The sequence below is a fragment of the Podarcis bocagei genome (assembly GCF_964188305.1).
Source record: "Podarcis bocagei genome assembly, chromosome: 6".
NCBI lineage: Eukaryota > Metazoa > Chordata > Lepidosauria > Squamata > Lacertidae > Podarcis > Podarcis bocagei.
In genome coordinates this window covers 47,692,106-47,711,668 of record NC_138130.1, presented here as the reverse complement: position 1 = coordinate 47,711,668, position 19,563 = coordinate 47,692,106, and the positions used below count along the sequence as shown (strand labels likewise).

The window sequence follows — 19,563 nt, the reverse complement described above, 5'->3', positions numbered from 1 at the left end:
CAAGAGGTCTAGGACCAATCAAAAGGCCATCTCAGTAATAGTACTCTAGTTGTGGAATGCACTCCTCCTATAGGTTGGCTGGCTGCAATGTTGTTGTTATAAAATATGGCTAAACTGCTCAACACTTTCTTCATACCAGTCTTTCCATAAGGGAGACCTCATTCGACCTGGCAAAAGCAGGTCAAATGGTGAAAGGCACAGATGTAGCTCAACATACATAGGTAAAAAAGTGGTACCAGAGGACTTGACAACTCAAAATAAATTCAGGTCTTCACAGCCTGTGAATTGCATCATATGTTCAAGAGCTGTTCAGGTCCAACAAAACCAAATGTGGAAGTTTCTGCAATGAAGGCAGTGTGCTAAGATTTATATGAATGTCTAGCATCAAAAATAGGCCACCATGGCCACATTAAAGTTCTTTTCATATAGAAATTGCCCAATATAGTTAATAAAATTGACTTATTACCCCATGTTTCACTCAAATACAAATTCCAGTAACTATGAACTTGATTGCAAAATGACTGTGGCTGGAAATGCTGATAAGGATGTTTAATTCTGACTGTGATTGCTGACTGGGTAAGACAAAGGAATAGGACACTTATGCAATTCCTTTAAAAGGAGAAAAATGTGTCTGCCTTATTAAACAAAGAAATCTAGGCATACAGACTGAGAATACTTTTTCATTATAAACATATTGTGAAATGTACTGAAATTAATACTGCAATTTTCTATATTTGTCATAAGGTTATTGTGGTGAGTAGTGCACCTGATTTTTAGGACAGATTTCTTGCCTGCCTACTTTGTGCAGAATTTCATAGCTATATATTTCAAATGGCACAGAAAAGGGGGCATGAACACAGAGCATCAGTGAAGAGTGTGAGAAAGGAACTTCAATTTCCAAGACTTTATTTATTGTTGTTGTTTAGTCGTTTAGTCGTGTCCGACTCTTCGTGACCCCATGGACCAGAGCACGCCAGGCACCCCTGTCTTCCACTGCCTCCTGCAGCTTGGTCAGACTCATGTTTGTCGCTTCAAGAACACTGTCCAACCATCTCGTCCTCTGTCGTCCCCTTCTCCTTGTGCCCTCCATCTTTCCCAACATCAGGGTCTTTTCCAGGGAGTCTTCTCTTCTCATGAGGTGGCCAAAGTATTGGAGCCTCAGCTTCACGATCTGTCCTTCCAGTGAGCACCCAGGGCTAATTTCCTTAAGAATGGATGCGTTTGATCTTCTTGCAGTCCATGGGACTCTCAAGAGTCTCCTCCAGCACCATAATTCAAAAGCATCAATTCTTCGGCGATCAGCCTTCTTTATGGTCCAGCTCTGACTTCCATACATTACTACTGGGAAAACCATGGCTTTAACTATATGGACCTTTGTTTATTTATTATTTATCCTTTATTCTTGTTTCTATATTGATGTTAGAGGTCAAGGAGCCAGCCTTCCTCACATTTTGCCTCAGTTTCTCCTTGACTTTGAAGATTATAAGAAATGGGCCTGTTTACAGCTTATGGCGAAGGTAATTTTATATAATGTAAATGTATCAATGCACTTCGATCTTGATCTTGGGCTTAATTTTAAGCATAAAGATTAATAAGTTTTCCCCCACTGGCATAGCCACATATAATGCTGTGTTTAATTCCAAATGTGCTATACTTGCTACTATTTTTTAAAGTTTGCTTGTGACTTACACTGTACATTTATTCTCTCTACCTTATAATAACGTTATGTAATGGAGGGAATGTTCAGTTTTGCACCAAGTTGCTCATCGGGGTGAAGGTTGGGATTTGCTTCTTACTAGATGGCAGCCTATTAACAGACAAACTTTTGCATATTTATTTAGAAGTGAAGCCCATGTAGATGTGAATTCAATTGTAGCACTACTATGCATATCCTCATGTATAATAACACAGCATTTTCTGCATTTCTACTTGTTATACAGGGTGATTATATTAGAAAGCAACAGCTAATGTTTAGTGTTTGCTGTTGTCCAATTTAGAATGAAATCAAAGTATAAATCACAAGTTTCTCATATTTATCCGAAGGTTGAGTCGTTTGATCCTAATGACAGTTACGTTTATGTTTTGGATGATTGTCTATTTGAAGCCATGAGCAAGCGAGCTTGGACAGATGTGTTGCTTCAAATATACAAGGTGAGCAATCTTGTGCATATGTCTTGGGCAGGGTTCAAACATAATGCGAAACTGTGGTTTGTGCTAACCCTAAGTTAAGAATCCATTCAGTAGTTTGAGCTTTCAGGTGTACAGCAGGCAAACCATGGTTTAGAACGGCTTTCGGCTTTTGTTTCTCATCTGCTCAGCCATGGTGTGTTATGATAGGTATGGGCAGGTGAGTCTATTTTTCAGTAATTTCACTGTTAATATTTCTAAACCTATTGTATCCTAAAATATGTGATGTTTGCACTTTTGGCATTTTGGTACATTTGAGCTCAGAACTACATCATGAAATTTGGAGAAGTGTGAAATTCGAAAGATAATTATGTTCTGAACTGCACATTAGACTAAAGGTACAGATAATAGGTACATATGCTTCATGAGGCAAGAGTCCCTTCTGAAGCATAGAGCAGAAGTAAAAGGGAGAAGATAGTTGCCTTTGTGTTAGAGCAGGATCTTACCACTAGGTAGTACACTTAGTAAACAGTTTGTGTAAGATATCTCACTTAGAGCAGTAGGGCTTATTCTGAGTAAATCTGTGTTTGTCGATTATATAGAAGAAAGTTTTAAATAGTTTGTCCATTTTAGATTTTGGTTCTCCACCGTGTCTCCGTTGTTGAAGATGATACCGAGAGCAGTGCAGAAAACTCCGAACATGTTCCACGTATAAGTGCTGATCCTTTGTCTAGTAATATATACTCTTCATCTGAAAGAATTCTTCTTATTTGGATGAACAGAAATTTTGAGAAGACACGAACAATTGTGTGGAAAGACAGCAAAAAAGGTGGGGGGAAATCACACCAACTTGCTAACTAGTATTCTGCTGGTAGTCCTGGTTTTTTATGTACAGGAAGTCTATTGTAAAGATTTTTCTAAAACAGATTTAAAAATAAGTTTAGAATTGGTCAAAACATTTTAAATGCATTCAGATATTGAAATATGAAGCTGTCCCTCTTGAAACATAGTCCCTCTTGAAAAAGTAATTTTTGAGGCCATTTTTTTCTAAATTGGACAGTTCAGTTATTTTCTTCTTGAACAAAACGACTTCTCAAAGTCTTTTCAAAGTCTCAGAACAAAAGCATCCTTTGAAAAGAGCATTTTAAAAGTCAATTGTGTGACATTCACCTCTCTGACAGTACTATGCACCGCTCAAATTTTAGTTGTTGTTTTATTATACCAGTGAAAATGTAAAAGTGATGAATGTCAGTATAATTCTTCTTTCGACACCGACTGTGACTGCAGTGCTGAGTTTGATCTTTAAGTAGTTAGATTAAAGCAGTCTAAGTTAGAAAAGCATTAACATTTAAAATAATGTGCAAAATATTCTTCTGATATGAAATTAATACTTAAGAATATAACTTCAGTTTGGTGTATATGATGCGGAATTACTGCAAGGCTTGTGATATGAATCCTTTAAATACTTCCTTTAAGCTATTTTATTTAACCAAGCCTCAACATAATTTTATAATGTATCTTCTCTAAATTACTGCCCTATGCCTATGACATTCCCCCTCATTAATGACCTGATCTTATTCACTAATGATCTCATCCTGTTCCATGCTGTGCCATCAAAACAGGGTTAGGATTAGTGTCATGTGGTGCCATAACACATGTTGTGCCACTCTTGAGACCCAAACCAACTAGTTCTCTTGACAGGTCCTCAGCCTGTGTCGAAAGGAAAAAGACATTTTAACTAGGACTGGAGCTTCGTGAAGCCCACACAAGGCTCAATTATATTACATGTTTAAGAATGTTTATGCAGACCTGTTTCCCTATATCCATATGGTGTGTACAGCAGCCAGAGTGAAACAAACGCAGCGTTAGAACGGATTCAGACATAGTCCAAATAGTGAACTATTTAGAGCACAGGAAATATGAACATGAAGCCAGCCAGGTGTGATAGAAGACTGGCAGCAGAAAGGACAGACAAGTGCTATAATAAACAGGGATACTGAGGGTCATACTATACCTGCTGTTAAATGAATCTGTCTCCATGGTTAAGAGATTGACAGTGCCACTCAGGCTCATATGTTCCTTTTTTCTTCTCCACCACTCCCTTCTTTTACAGTGCAGTTCTACCCTTCCATTTATTTCAGTTCCAACTATTTGGGCTTACAGGTGTGCTTTGTTGCTGTATTCAGTGGATGTCAAGAGCAGGGGCGGACGAAGGGGTTGTGGTGGGGTCGGTCCGGCCTGGGTGTCATCACTGAAGGAGGTGACATTTGGCACGCCGTCTGCCCACGACTCCCAAGCCTACCCTGAGCCGTCAGGGGAAGGGGTGGAACCGTGCCGCCTTGCTGGTGGCCTTCCCCCCTTCCCCCTTTGTTTTGACAGCTCATAGGAGGATTGGGAGTTGTGGGCACACAGCGCGCCATTGCTCCCCGCTACTTGGTTGCTTCCTGGGGGGGCGGGGCGGGAAGCCTCTCCCGAGCTGTCAAAAGGAAGAGGGAAGGGAGGAAGGCTGCTGGCAAAGTGGCGCGCCTCCCCCCTCCCCCGCCCAGGAAGCAGCCCGCCATGGGCAGTTCGCTCCACCCCCCATGGGTGGTTCGCTCCACCCCCTGGGATGCTCACCATGGTCACACCCTCCTTGGATGCTTGCCCTGACCCCATTGCTCTGCCTTCAGGTGCACAGCATGTGCGCCACTCTGGGTGCCGGAGCAGCTAGCTCCGCCTCTGGTCAAGAGCAAGCCAGAATTTTAAATATATCCATGCCCTGCGCCCCCGTTAGTAATGTCCTGTATCACTGAAAACCCTGCATGAGCAGATTGCCTGCATGGATTCCTCTGATTCTGATTCTGCAGCCTGAACATGCAGAACGCTTGAGGGCTTCTATGGTTCAGCTGTCTGAGAACTGCTTTTGTTTGCTTGTTTTAAAGAACCCGTTAAAACCAGTCAGATAGCAATTCTACTTGAAAGTCTAGCACTACATAATAGTGTTGCTTTTTAGTAAGTTGGAGCAAAGAGCGCCTTTAGTTCCATGCATTGAAATAAAATCTTTGAATTGGATGCTATTGAGATGTCAGGTAAAATGACAGGTTATAAGTTTGATCTTGCATGTGCTGTACCTTCTTTTCTTGATGTTGCCTTAAGTTATGTTCTCAGGCTCTTTGTTGCTACAAGGGCACTAAACAAAATTCTATTTTATATAGATTTCCCCCCACAGTGATAATCTCTTAAGCTCTGACACTCATCCAAGCCATCATAAACTTTAGAAGCCTTTAGAAACTTGTTTAAATGATTTTTTTTTACCCATGCTTCAACTGCAGTTTGGGACCAATAATGGAAGGTTTGTTTATGCCTTCCCAGACTTTTACTTCAAAAGTCAGAAGGCGATAATCTTAAATGCTAAGTGACATTCTTGCTATGAATCATGTACCTCTTTGTGGTGTGAATTTAGTACTAAAATATTTTTATTAAATCTTTTTGGAAGAGTGGGTGCATCTGATCTCAGAACCTAAAATATGGTTAGGGCGTACAGGTGTTATATGCATATTAACATGAATATCTGCCTAAAATTTGCTGACGATCCCAGATGATTTTTATTTCTGAAAAACAAGAAGCTGTATTCAGATATTTACAGTATTTACCTGGGACTGTCAGTATCCTTATTTAAACTTCAGAATCCGTAAAATTTTGGGTATTCAGTGTAATGTCCAAAATCTCGGGTGTGTAGCAATGAATGTTGACAACAGTCCAAACAGGATAGTCAGCAGAATATTTATGATAGATGGGAACTAAGTCAGCATCAGGGATTGGGACCCTTAAGTAGCTGCAAAGATCCAGCACAACAGGGGACTGGAGTCTCCTCCTTGTCCTCAGTGCCAGCATGTGCTCAGTTGCCCACTTGTTCAGGTGAGCATCAAGAACAGAGACAAGAAACAGAAGTGGCTGCTTTCAGATCCTCATCCAGCATGAAGATTGGGCCCAGTTCTCTATTGCTTTCCAGAGGAAGGTGGTGAATGGGCAAGTAGGCTGCAGTTACAGTTTCTCCTCTTCACTGCTATTGTCCACCAGTAATTGTAATGTTGGTGAGAAGGCACTTTTGATAGCAAGGCAACAAGCCATCGCTGCCCCTGTCTGATTTTGGTCAATGAAGGTTCTTTCTCATATGAATTCACTCAACACTGAACTGCATATACCTGATTTAATTTTTTAAAAAATTATTTATACATAATTTTGCAGTTGTCTGTCTAAACAACTCTAAAGTTACAACATAGACCACAATACATAGTTTAAGAGTAAATCAATAAACTATCATACATATAAAATACCACACACATTTATAAAACAGTTAGTACATTGTGGGAATCATACATACAATTTTATTTTTAAAGGGCTGGACTGCTGAGTACAATGCTGTGAATAAGAGGTGCTGACTTGGGGGCAATTTCAGGTCACCATGGCTACCAGGTGACTATTTAATGACAAGTCTTGCATAGAGTGACATAAACCCCATGTTCCTTTATTAATGTTGCAATGGCTTTGCTTAACCTTTTAGTGCAGCTGAAACCTTCTAATTACTTTTAAATATTAAAAATTTCCAGGACTGGGTTTTGGAACTGGGTTACATTTTAATTCATTATGGTGTTTACCTATGACTCTAGTGCTAATGCAATTTTGGCTGGTAAATATTCTAAGTGCTGATGTATTAATTATTAAAGCTGAGTAACATAATTGTCGATTAAGACATATGGGAGTTCTAATTAATGCATTTGCTTTTCAACAGTGCACAAGAAAAGCAAATAATTGTTAGGACTGAGATAGCAAAAAAAATGAAGCAGAGGTAAAGCTAGTCAGCTTAGCTGGGCATCAGTAAATGGAATCTGTTGTTTTATTTGCATAATAAAATATTTCATTTGTTAGAGAACTAGCTCCAAATAAACTTTAAGAGTGCTTCTTGAGCTTGAGTGCTAATGTACAATCTGTGTCTAGTAATTTTGAGCTTTATGTATGGTGTATATATAAGAGTGGGACGGGGGTGGTGCTGTGGTCTAAACCACTGAGCCTCTTGGGCTTGCCAATCAGAAGGTTGGTGGTTCGAATCCCCACAGTGGGGTGAGCTCCTGTTACTCTGTTCCAGCTCCTTCTAACCTAGAAGTTCGAAAGCATGCCAAAAAGTGCAAGTAGATAAATAGGTACCACTCCGGCAAGAAGGTAAACAGCGTTTCCGTGCGCTGCTCTGGTTTTGGTGTTCCGTTGCACCAGAAGCGACTTAGTCATGCTGGCCACATGACCCGGAAAAACTGTCTGCGGACAAACGCCGGCTCCCTCGGCCTGTAAAGCGAGATGAGCGCCGCAACCCCAGAATCGTCTGCGACTAGACTTAACTGTCAGGGGTCCTTTACCTTTACCTTTTTATATATAAGAGTAAGGAATTTTTGTTGACCTCCATTCCAGCTATTATCTTAGGAGATTTCCCCTAAAAAAGAGCCATTTTAAGGTAGCATACATGCATCCTTTGCCAATAGATAATTCCAATGAATGCTTATCTATAAATACTTCCATGTGCTGAATAGCCTGTCTATAGATCAGTCTATAGATCTATTTGCAGGATCTATTGTGGTTGGGCTTCATGTGATCTTCATCCTAAAGGATGATGAAGATGTCTGAGAACCGAAAGCCTACCAACGTAATTTGGTGAGGGGACATTGCAGGAGGGAATTAAACCACAATTTATCTAGGAAGATTGGGTAGACAAACTTGAAATATTGTACTATGTTTATAATATGATTTTCCACTAGGAAAAAATGGAGGAATTTTGTCAGAATAGGCTCACAGATTCTTCAGGGGAAAACACTAAATTCTCATTTCAAACAGGTGATATACCACCTACAAGATGGATAGTAAACTTTGATAAAGATCTGCTTGATGGCCTTGTCCTAGCTGCACAAGTAGCCAAATATTGCCCTTATTTGGTAAGAAAGTTTTTCACTATTTTGATGGAAATATTATTAGTTAGTTTTAAAATACTTGTATTGCATAAAAGAAATCAGTGTTCAATGTATTGTTAGACAATTGATTGAAAATAAAAAATAAAAAAATGCCATGATCAACTTGAGCTTGAACAGGAAGGAAATAACAAGTTATCCGTCTCTCATTTTGCTGTTGTGCCAACTACCTATTTTATCTTCTCTCTAATCTTTCCTTTTCTTCCTTCACTGTGCTCAGACTCATAACTTAATAGCTTCTGTTATCTGAGTCTTTCATTCTAGTCTCTGCCTTGTAACATGCTTCTCCCTAGGCTCTCACGTCTCCCTTCATTTAAGGCTGTATTTCTGCTTCATGCCCATCATCAAGATCCACTTTTCTTAACTACCCTAAATGCATTCTATGTTTTCCCTCATTGCTATTTTGTGCTCTTACTCTGTTCCATTGTCTGTTCCTAACATCCTCCACTTCCAATCCAAATTGTATTATTGTGACATATATCTCTCTGTTGGGTAAAGTGTCATTTGTTTTGTCTTCGCTTATGGCTGCAGCTAAACAAATGCACAGTGGAACCAGTGCATGATCTCCAGATTCTTGTCCCACAATGCTGGTTCTAAATTTAGCTCGCTACATTTTAGGGAAAGTGTGAATGGAAGCCATTAAGTAGACTTGAAAACACAGGAGTGGTTGGAGTTGGTAATTAATTAATTGCCTTTCACATATGTCTCAAGGTCATTTACAAGCAAACCATAAAAACATATTTATATAGTTTAAAAAGCTGTAACCCCCACCCCAGAAGACAGATTTAAAAGCAACACAAATGAACACAATGAACACCTAAGGCAGAGACCTTTTTTTCCTGCTGGAAACGCTTGTCAATTAGGTGTCAAGCAGGAAGCTAGAGAACAAGTAAACTGACTAAGTGGTTTTCTACTGACAGAATCACTTTGGTTTGGAGGTTCCTGATGAAGAAAATGGGGTGTAGGGTAGCACCTGCTTTGTGTTGCTGGACATTGCCATTTCGGCCCCCAGAATCTCCAGCTGAAAGAATCCCAGGTGGCCATGCTAGGAATCACCTTTGAGACATTGGCGAGCGACTGTCAGAGCAGACAGTAGTGGTCTTGATGAGCCACTGTTCTGACATGCAGTTAGCCAGCTTTGGTGTGCTTCTTGGAGTGGCAGCAACAATAAGTGAAGAACTGAGGTGAGGAAGTGCAGCAACATAAAGCTGCACCTTTCTGCATAAGGTGTCATCAAGGTGTGCTAGTGCCACAATGTTCAAAGGAACAAAGAAAAAGACTAACTGTTATTTTGAATGGAAGCATGTGAGCTCTTGAAGACGATGCAGTAGAGAGCCCGATGTGTAAGGAAATCAGAAAGTATCAAATAGGAATGTTTATTCCAAATCCTGAACTAGAACCTAATTACTAAGATGATTTAGAAGGAGTTCAGTTGTTGTTTTTTAATCTTATCTGCAGATTTCAACACACTTTGTGAATATGTACACTAATCCACAAACTTCTGAACAATGTCTTCACAACTGCCTGATTCTTGTAAATGCTTTTCATGCAATAAGCCTTGACATACATGTACTGGTAAGTGGAACTAAGTTATGAATGGTCTGTGAACGGTTTTGTTCTTTATTCTTGTATATTGGGATAAGTTAACTTTTCATAATGGCCTTGCTAAAAGGTACTGAGTAAAACTATTTGAATAGGGCAATCTTAAAAGGGCACTGTGGGTGCCTACTGGGCAGGTTGAAGAGCCTTTTTCCTTTTTGGCTGCCACAGCAGAGGGGCAAAAATGTTGAGCAAAAATGTGAGTAAGGGGGGACCCAACAGAGGTGTTTAAAATTATGTATGGTATGGAGAAAGTAGACAGAGGTTTTTCTTTTTCTTCCTCTGTCATAACAGTAGAACATGGGGACAGTGAAGCTGAATTTTGGAAGACCCAGGGCAGAGAAATGGAAGTGCCTCTGGACACAGTTTGTAGTTAAACTACTGAACTTATTCACACAAGATGTAGTAACACCAACCAAAGATTGTGCTTTAAAGTGGATTAGAAAAATTCATGGGGGATAAAAGCTCTCAGTGGCTCCTAGTCATGATGGTTGTGTTCTCACAGTGGCCAACCAGATGCCTATAGGAAGCTAACAAACAGGGTCTGAGCATAACAGCAGTCTCTCTTGTCTTCTCTACCAACTGGTATTCAGAGGTATAGTGCCTCTTATAGCAGAGCTAAGAAGTGAAGCAGAGGACATCTGCTTGAGTGGGAAGGCCTGTGCAGAGCTGGTCTGAAGCCTGGGGCTGGGAGTCTTGTTAGAATAAAGTTACAAACTCAAACAAAAATGCAGATGGTCCCTGGTATAGCTCCCTAGCCAGCTTAGCCCTCCGAGGCCTGGGGCAAGGTTAGCTGGCTGCCCCCCCCCCGCATGGGCCTGTCACATCCCCTTACCTGAACATGTCAGGGATTGAACCTGCAACTTCAACATGCAAAACATGGGCTCTTACTATTGAGCATCAACCTTTTACCTCACTGCAGCTGTTAAATTAGCAAAGCAAATCAGAAAGCTTGTCACTGAATTGTAGCTCAGACTTGAGGTGAATCAACACAGTTGAACAAAGGGGCTGGAAATGTTGCATTTTTCACTCAGCGTATAGTATATATTTTGGTTTATGCATAGAAAAATAATGGTTACCTTCATACAGAATCTGAATATTAAACAAATGGGCTTTACTACAGACCAGTGCTTGCTGGATTCAGTCATTTACTTGCATTTTAAACCCAAATTACCATAAAATCCATTGGGTTAGAGTGTATTTCTGCCCTGCAAATAAAAAATATCTTAACAGTTGTGATATTCATCTGCTTTACTCTAATTGCAGAAAGCTGCATTGTACTTTTAGTGCCATGAATGATGCCATATTTTATGAGATTATTAATGAACCAATTATGTGAACTGGTTAATCCTATTTTTTTTTTTACTGAGGTACTCTAAATGATGTGGGATGCAGTAATGGCAGGGTGGATACATTTAGTCATAAGTCAGTATCTGTGAATAACTGCATCCGCTGAATTTCAGAAGGCTTGTTTTGTAGTATACCTTGCAGTTTCAATAATGTATTAAAATGTAAATGATAGATCTCTGTGACAATGGAAATATGTTTTTATGTTGAAACTTGGTGAAAATGTAATCTCTATTAGTTAAAGTAGTTCTACAACCCTCATTTTCAGCAGCCATGCAATTTATTACAACACAATGAAAGTAAAATTTATTCCCTGTTCCTCATTGAAATATACTTTGTATGTAGTGGGGTCTGAAAGTTTAAATTCTTGTGTCTAGGATTTACCCTTTGCTTTTGTTGTTCCTTTATGTATGAAAAATCGGTAGTCAAGATGATAACTTGATATTGAAACTCCTTCATTTATAAGCTTTGGTGGGGGGATCTTTATCCACAGCCTGAACTTACTCTGCATCTTTTTTAAATTAGGCTACAGACATTTGTGATCCAAATCCAATCACAATGCTTATGCTTTGTGTCTATTTATATGAGTGGCTTCCCCAGTATTTACCTAAGAAATCTGTCGAGTTTGCTGGCCCGCTTCATGCTACTGTTGTTAGAAAGGTACTAACTGTTTTTTTTCCTACTTTTAAGTGACTCCTTAAGGAAATTACATTGTGGGTTCCTTGCGCTGGGAGGAAACAAAACTTTAATCCCTGGCTTAGTATGATGTTTGAACTAGGGATTGTGGTTTGTTTCGCTCCCCAAAATTCAGGCTCTGTATACATGGTTTGTTCTTGGTTTACTGATCAATCTCTGGGATTGTTGTTTCTTCCTCTGTGCATGAGCAGAGAAGAGCAAAACAGATGCGAAGGGCATGATCATGGCAAACCATTAGCTATGGTTTACCATGATATGTGAACAAGACCTTAATAGATGCACTATGTAAATGCTACTGATTATGTGTTGCATATATTTCAGTGCTGGGGAAAGGCAATATTTTCCCCATGTAGCAGGACAATTGCTACTTGGAGTGGCTTTCTGGAACACGGCAGCTCAGACATCACAGACATCCGTTAGTGTTATCACTGGGAATAAGGAGCACTGTACTTCCCAGTGTATGTGCTACATTGTACTGACAACAGAATATTGTGCAAAATAAACAGAGATCTTGCATGGTTTTTGCTTGAACCTTCCTGGGCTCTTAAGATCAGTTTCAGAGGTCCTGCTCTGGGCTGGCACGAAAAGTCAATCAAGACGGTGTTTACCAGGAGCAAGCCTTGTGGCCTTTAAACAGAATCTAAATACTTTTTCTTCACACTCTCAAGCTTTTTACTGATTTTATTGCTACATGAATAAAACATCCCTACCTGGCTTTATTTTATTACACTATTGGTTCACAATACCACTCTTTGTGGTGTTGTGTTTAAGAACATTCTAGAATAAACTGTCTGGTGAGAGCTTTCAGAAAAGGTGGGATGGAAATAAAATAAAATGTTATTTGTTTATTTATTTGCAACAGATACAGTTAAAAAACCCAAGTATCAAGCCTTTGGTTTACACTGCTACAATTTTAGGAAGAGAATGTGCTGATTTTTCATTACCTAAAGGAAATATGGTCACCATTTCCCCAAAGTAAGTAGCCTTCCATTTTGTTTTACTGAACGAGATAGTCTCTATTCCTTCTTTATCTTTTGTAGGATATTTTGCAGAACAGCAGGTGTCTGAATGAGACATAATGTTCCCAGTCTTCAAATCACAGTGTATATTAGAAGGATACTATGGGCTTGTATACTCCCTTTTCACTTTCTGGCTTTCCCTCTCAAGTATGAGAGGAGGGAGTGTGTGAGCCCATGATGTATTATGTCTGAATCGGATCAGGGGTAAAGCAGCAAATACTATGTAAAAGCTATTCCTTGATGCTTGATCTCTAAATGAATTCAAATAAGGAGCTCTTCCTTTGCAAATTGCCATTTTACGTTTCTTGCAAATAGTTCAATAGGTTGAGCAACACAGATCATCCCCTGCTGCACTTCGTATTAATCAGAATTGCTTCAAAACAAAGTGATGGTACAAAATTAACTTGCAATGGAGAAAAATGTCTGAAACGTTAAGATTTCTATAATTCAGCTCCTGTTGCTCTTTATTAACTTATAGCTATCTTTATTTTATTTTTAAGTTGTTAGGTGTATATGTGTGAGACAATTTTAGGGCTCTGGTGATGGGGAAAATAAAGCTGGAGAGGAGAGGGATTGGAGAGGGTGCAGATGGAAGTAGATCCAGCTAAAGGGGGCATTTGCAGTGTTGTGGAGGAGCAAGAGGGGGCATGGGGAGAAATTAAGGGGTATATGTTAGTGTTCCTCCCTTCTTAATCTTCTTATATTCCTTAGTACATCCCATAATAGAAACAAAGGATGAGTAGCCCTCAAATGTTCTGTAGTACCTTCAAACAATGTATTTGATATCTGGTACCATGGGTTGTCTTCAACATGAAGTTGAAGATTTCATGTTGAGCTACATGAAATCTACAACTCCTACAACTCCTTCTCATTAATTTAATCAATCTGAGGTAATCTTCCAAGTCGGGAGAAATAAGAATATAAGATGTTGTGTAAGTAAGCTTACAGATAAGTAAGCTGTATTTTGTTTTCCTTTCCCTGTCTGCTTTGTAAAATTCTATAAAAATAATAAAAAGCTTTATTTTCTAACTGTATGGAATTTTGCCAACTCTAGTGCATCCTGCTTTTTGACATTTTAACACAGTAGGTTATTTTTAGTCAATAAAAATAATTCCATGTAAGCTACTTGCTTAAATCTCTCGTTTTTAAATGTTGGCAAAATTGAGAGTTTAAGGAGTCGTCGACATAACCTCCTAAACAGCACTTTGTCAATACATTTAGCTGTTTTCTCCAGAGTTAATACAGCATGAAGTTAGAACAATAACGTACTTGAAAAGATGTTTGTTTTCTAAAATCAGCTGTTTATGATTATCAGCTAAGGTCTGGATGAACTGTATAAAATATTTAAAACAAGTACTTTAAAAGGATGAAGAAAATAATAGAAACTGAGCTTTGTAGATCGACTGATTGTATCCTACACTTGTCTCCTACAGCTCAGCTCGCATAGGTGCCATGGCAACTAGGGACACATCCCTTGGACCCCCACATAGTCCCACCACATTTTATATATTGTGGGTGGCTGAGCACACTGCAAAGCGATGTGACAGTGGGGCTCCCATTGCTTTGTGTCTTAATTTTCCCAACATGTCTCTGGGACCCATGTAATACGAGATCCAGAAAAAGAACTCTAGAACATCTGGTGAAAATAAATTAAATACTAATTTGAACAGAATGCAATGAATTTGGTATATATTTTATTCAGAAATTTATAAATAATTTAAAAATTACTTTGGGTTTAATTTTAATGGCGTACACAAATCTTTCTGTGCCAGTTTTAGTCAGTGGTGTTCTATTCATTTTTTTTTTAACTATTCAGGATTCTTGTTCTAGGGCTTGTAAGGCTTATTTCCTCACATGTTCTTCTGTTGTCAAATATTTATTCAATGCATACTTTTACTAGATTTGAAATATCTATTTTTACCATTTTGTGATTTATTCTGGGAAAGACTTTGCCATAATGCCATTGCAAAATATATTGCTGTATCTCCTGACTTAGGAGCCAAACAACCATAAATGTGGAGTTTACTAGTCGCTTCCTGCATCCTGCTGAAGCTGTGCTGTTACTTATTACAAAAGCTTTAACTGGAGTGGTTGGGGCTACTATGGCTTTCTCCTTGAAGACAAAGATCAGTCATATTAAACTTGCTGTAGGTACCATGCGCTTAATGATAAAATCTGTAGTCCGTTAGAATCAAGTTTTCATGTGTATTATAGAATAATGGGTCATATTTATTGTTTGTTCCAGATAGCAAACACCCTAAGATAATATATAGTGAGTCCATGTTTAAAGATCTCTCTATTATTGAAGATGCTGAAATATCTCTTGCATTATTAAAACAGGGCTGAGGAACCAGTGGTCCATGGTTCAGATGTTTCAGTGGAGCATCTCAGTGCACCATGTGCCATCACCTTTTTGCCCAGCCTCCCATTTAACAGGCTTGAAAAAAGCCCAGTTGCTGTGAGAGGTGCCCCACACCACAAAATGTTAACATTCTTGTTTGAAGCCTAATTGCTGGAGGCTGGAGAGCAGCAAGTGAGTGTGTGTGTGTGTCCCAATTTTGGCCCTGCCTGCTTTGGTCCTGCTCACTACTGCCTTGCAGCCCCCAGAATATTAACCACGAGGGAATGTGTCCCTCAGGCTGAAAAAAGTTTCCTCCCTGTTGCCAGTTCCCAGGGGCGTCTTATCTGTAGAAGCTAGTGGTGCAGGGTGCCAAGTTCTGGAGGGCGCCAGGGAAGAGGCGGAGGCTGGACGTGGTGCCTCCCGGTATCAGCTTGCCGCCCTTGCCTGCCTCCGCCATGCTGCGCCGAAGCAGCGCCACGCCGCACCCAGAGCCACCGTCTGCCGTGGCCACCGCGGCACGAAATGGCGAGCTGAGCCAGGAGCCGCCATGTCCAGCCTCTGCCTCTTCCCCGCTGGAGGAGCTGCCCTCCACCTGCTGCCCGCCTCCTCCAGCCCTGCAAAGCTGGGTGCGCCACCGGGAACTCTGAGAAATGGGGGTGGGGGGTGGAGAGCACAGAGGGATCTTTGCACCACGGTGCCGGATATGCTTAAGATGGCCCTGCCAGTTCTGCTCATGTGTGAACATGTATTTAACATGGGTATTCACAGGAAGTGTTGATTTGGGGAATTAGCAATGCTCTTCTTTTGATTCTTGATGGAGACAGTTGTGCACAAAGTAAATTGCATTAGCTTTGAATACCTTTCTTTGAGGGATTTCGGACTGACCAGTAAGGAGACCATATTAGCATGGTTGCTCTGGAGAGGTAGCAATAACTGAACTGTTGTTGCAGTTGTAATACTATTTATTTATAAAAGAAATATGGTTGAAATGTAAGAAATGCAAGTATAAAATGCTTTAGAAGCAACAAACTGGCACTGAAATGCCTCCAGAGAAACATACAGAAGAGAAAGGGCTAAGAATCCATTGCACAGGATAACCCAGCCACAAGTTGCCTGGAGCACACATTTAGTTACTGTTGCGAAGAAAGGAGAGACCAGAGGGTAGAAAGTTGCTTTATATGGAGTTTGGAGTTAAGAGACATAGAGATTTAGCTTTGCTATGGGAAGAGTGAAAGAATCACGAAGGGTGAAAGGTTATATACAAAGTCATCCTTTCCCCCATCTTGTGAGAATCAGAGGCAGGCAAGGAAATGGAATTCAGGAAAATAGGAAGAGGTAAGAGAATTGAGACTCTAATGTTCACCTTTCTTGTGGTAGACAGAAATCGAAGATGGAAAATGCTTGGCTTCTTTGCTGTAACCTAGAGGTGTGCTTCCAGGAATTGGCAGGCAGTGCCATCAGAGAGAAGGGGTTATTTAGTAAACGGTCTGTGCACAATAGCTGAAATAGTTGGTTATCGGAAACACAAGATGAAACTGCCTCTCCACAACCACTGGCTCATGTGTTCCTTGTAAATCCACCATTTTCTATGAAAAATAGAGTCATTCTTTGGAAGACAGCAGCAGATGCCCTCCTGCAGAGAGCTCCTAGCTAGTCCAGAGGGAATGAGGGAAGTTAGATGTAAGGCTAAAAGTAAAAAGAGAAGAGAAGGGTCAACTCCCACTGGGTGTGCCAACTCTAGGGAGCCGGCGTTTCTTTGCCCCCCTCAGTATTTGTTGGAAAGGGGCTGTTTCTATGAATATTTTATTGACAGAACTTTACACTTTTCGAAGTGTACATTGCACTGCCATTAACCTGTGTGTGTGTGTGTGTGTGAGAGAGAGAGAGAGAGAGAGAGAAAACAAAAGGATCTGATTATTTAAAAATATAATTAACTCTGAATTGTGAGCTATAAGACTAATGCTTTTTTCATTTACTTACAGGGTGTATTAAAATGCAAATCTCCATGTTATGAGCTAAACGAATTAAATCTGCAGGTTATTAGTCCTTTCAAAATGGATGGGCCATTCAGGTATCACATTAGATTGAAATGGTTTGGTTTCTAGGCAGTTCTGTATATTCTTTCCATAATTTTCTGTTCTTGCTTTAAACATGAAAAACCAGTAAATGTCACCATTTACCAGGACCCATATAAAATGCTCTGAATTATAAAGAAATGATTGGTTTTCAGGCATGTATTATTAAATTTATCTGTGTTAAATTTTGTAGTTTTAAAGGATTTTGTATCTGAAATATGCAATAATCTGATGACACATTAGCTTTGACTTTTTCTCCCCAAAATGATGCTTTGGCCATAGGCATTCAACTTTTCTGGCTACAGAGTTTTATGCCATTTTATTTGTCTTTAAAAGGTTGGCTAGAGGCTCTACTCACCCTGGAAAAGACATTTTCAGATTTAAGAGTTTTAAAACAGCGTTATAAATTACAAATTAATAAAAACAAACTAGTTAAAAACAATAGTTAAAATACAATAAAGCATTTAAAACCAGCATTAAAATGCTGATTGGTCAACATCATCTGCACCTAGCATTCCACAGCCTGTCTGAATACAGAAGTCTTAGCTTGCCAGTGGAAAGATAGTATAGAGGGAGCTACTCCAACTTCTCTTAGGAGGGAATTCCACAATATGGGAGCAGCCACAGAAAAGGCTGAAAGTTATCCAGAACTTTGGGATACCTGGAAGTTTTTGTTTTTATAAAGAAGACATTTCATCACTGCTTCTTTTAGATATGGTGGGACTCTGCCTTGATGTAAAGAAGCATTCCTCACTCCCATTACCCACTCCACCAGTCCCCCAACAGCTGCTTTTATAAGCTGGGAGGGGCATGGGTCAAGAACACCTTGGGTAGGCCTCATCTCTCCAAGGATTCTGTTGTCTAGGTAAAAAGTACATGAAAAAAAAGCTTAGGTTTGGTTATTAAAGTATTTTTGCTAGTACAGAGACTTTGGGATGGGTAGGTCAGAGTTCTTAAAATCTAAGTATTGCTGTATTCCTATTTTTGCAAGTTGTTTGTTTTATTACCTTTAAATATTGTAGGCTTTTTGCTAAACTGGAAATATTTTTTAGTGTCATTTTAGTTGAATCAACCAGTTGCATCACTGAGCCTGAGAACTTAGACCAACTCAGCCATATTAAACAAGGTAAAACGAAAAGGTAAGTTTTCAAACTTATTAACTTGCAGCTCAGTGAGAGATAATACAGTATAATTCTGTCATATCTTTTTATACTTCCTTAGTTGGTTATTGCACTATGGTAGTTATAGTAGCAGTTTAAATGAAGGAATTCTGCAAGAGTGTAATTATACAGAGGAATGGTACAGGTGTGCATGCATATGCACTGTGTTTCTTACACCCCCATTCCGGTTTAATGAGTGAGAGGAAGGACCAACCTCACTCTTGTCTTTTTAAAGCAGCAGACGTTCCTTGTGTATATTGGTCATTATAGAAATAATGAAGCTTGCTAGGTGAATCCTGCCCACAGCGTGGGGGGTGCCAGGGGTGCCGGCCGCACCGGCCGCAACATTGGGGGGGGGCGCGTTTGGCCGGCCCTTTGCAAGACAAAAGTCCATAGGGAAATCTCCGGGACAGCGGGGAAGCGCAGCGCGTCTTCCCCACTGTCCTCGGACCTCCTCCAAAGCCTGGCGGTGGGGCAGAGAGACCTCCTTCCACCGCCAGGCTTCGGAAGGATGCTCCGAAGGCTGGCGGCGGGAGGGGGGCTCTCCGCCCCACCACCAGGCTTCGGAAGGCTGCTTCGAAGGCTGGCGGTGGGAGGGGGGCTCTCCGCCCCACCGCCAGCCTTCGGAAGGCTGCTCCAAAGCCTGGCGGCGGGAGGAGGGCTCTCCGCCCCACCGCCAGCCTTCGGAAGGCTGCTCCAAAGCCTGGCGGCGGGAGGAGGGCTCTCCGCCCCACCGCCAGCCTTCGGAAGGCTGCTCCAAAGCCTGGCGGCGGGAGGAGGGCTTTCCGCCCCACCGCTAGCCTTCGGAAGGCTGCTCCGAAGCCTGGCGGTGGGGCGGAGAGACCTTCTCCCCGCGCCAGCCATCGGATGGCTGTCCTGAAGACTTGTGGTGGGAGCAGTGGCGTAGCGTGGGGGGTGCAGGGGGGGCCTGCCGCACCTGGCGCAACATCTGGGGGGGGGCGCGGAAGAGACTCGAGTGCTAAAATCCACGGGTTAGGGGGCGCTACGCCACTGCCTGCCCATCAGCAGAAGCCCTTTGTAAGGGGTTCCACTTGCACAGTGTTGTTTCCCTCCTCTCTTCCCCCTCCCCCCACCCGGTTAATTGGCCTGGGGGATCAGGAGACCCCACAGAACAGCATGTAGGCAAAGAAGAAGGGGATCATTCTGTCTAGCAGGTTGATTTGCTTGCACAGGCGGAACTTTTCT

The 19,563-nt window shown here is 40.9% G+C and overlaps 1 protein-coding gene across 2 annotated transcripts in view; it reads left to right on the top strand.

The window, feature by feature from the left end:
- CFAP47 (cilia and flagella associated protein 47) overlaps positions 1 to 19,563 on the top strand; it is a 185,850-nt gene that overhangs the window by 51,060 nt on the left and 115,227 nt on the right. For both annotated transcript variants that reach the window (XM_081197772.1, XM_081197773.1), the window contains 10 exons: positions 1,424 to 1,517; positions 2,044 to 2,151; positions 2,761 to 2,956; positions 7,990 to 8,087; positions 9,579 to 9,695; positions 11,592 to 11,726; positions 12,625 to 12,737; positions 14,778 to 14,928; positions 17,105 to 17,193; positions 18,250 to 18,336. In XM_081197772.1, the coding sequence (XP_081053898.1) occupies positions 1,424 to 1,517; positions 2,044 to 2,151; positions 2,761 to 2,956; positions 7,990 to 8,087; positions 9,579 to 9,695; positions 11,592 to 11,726; positions 12,625 to 12,737; positions 14,778 to 14,928; positions 17,105 to 17,193; positions 18,250 to 18,336 (1,188 nt within the window). The remainder of the gene's footprint in view (positions 1 to 1,423; positions 1,518 to 2,043; positions 2,152 to 2,760; positions 2,957 to 7,989; positions 8,088 to 9,578; positions 9,696 to 11,591; positions 11,727 to 12,624; positions 12,738 to 14,777; positions 14,929 to 17,104; positions 17,194 to 18,249; positions 18,337 to 19,563) is intronic.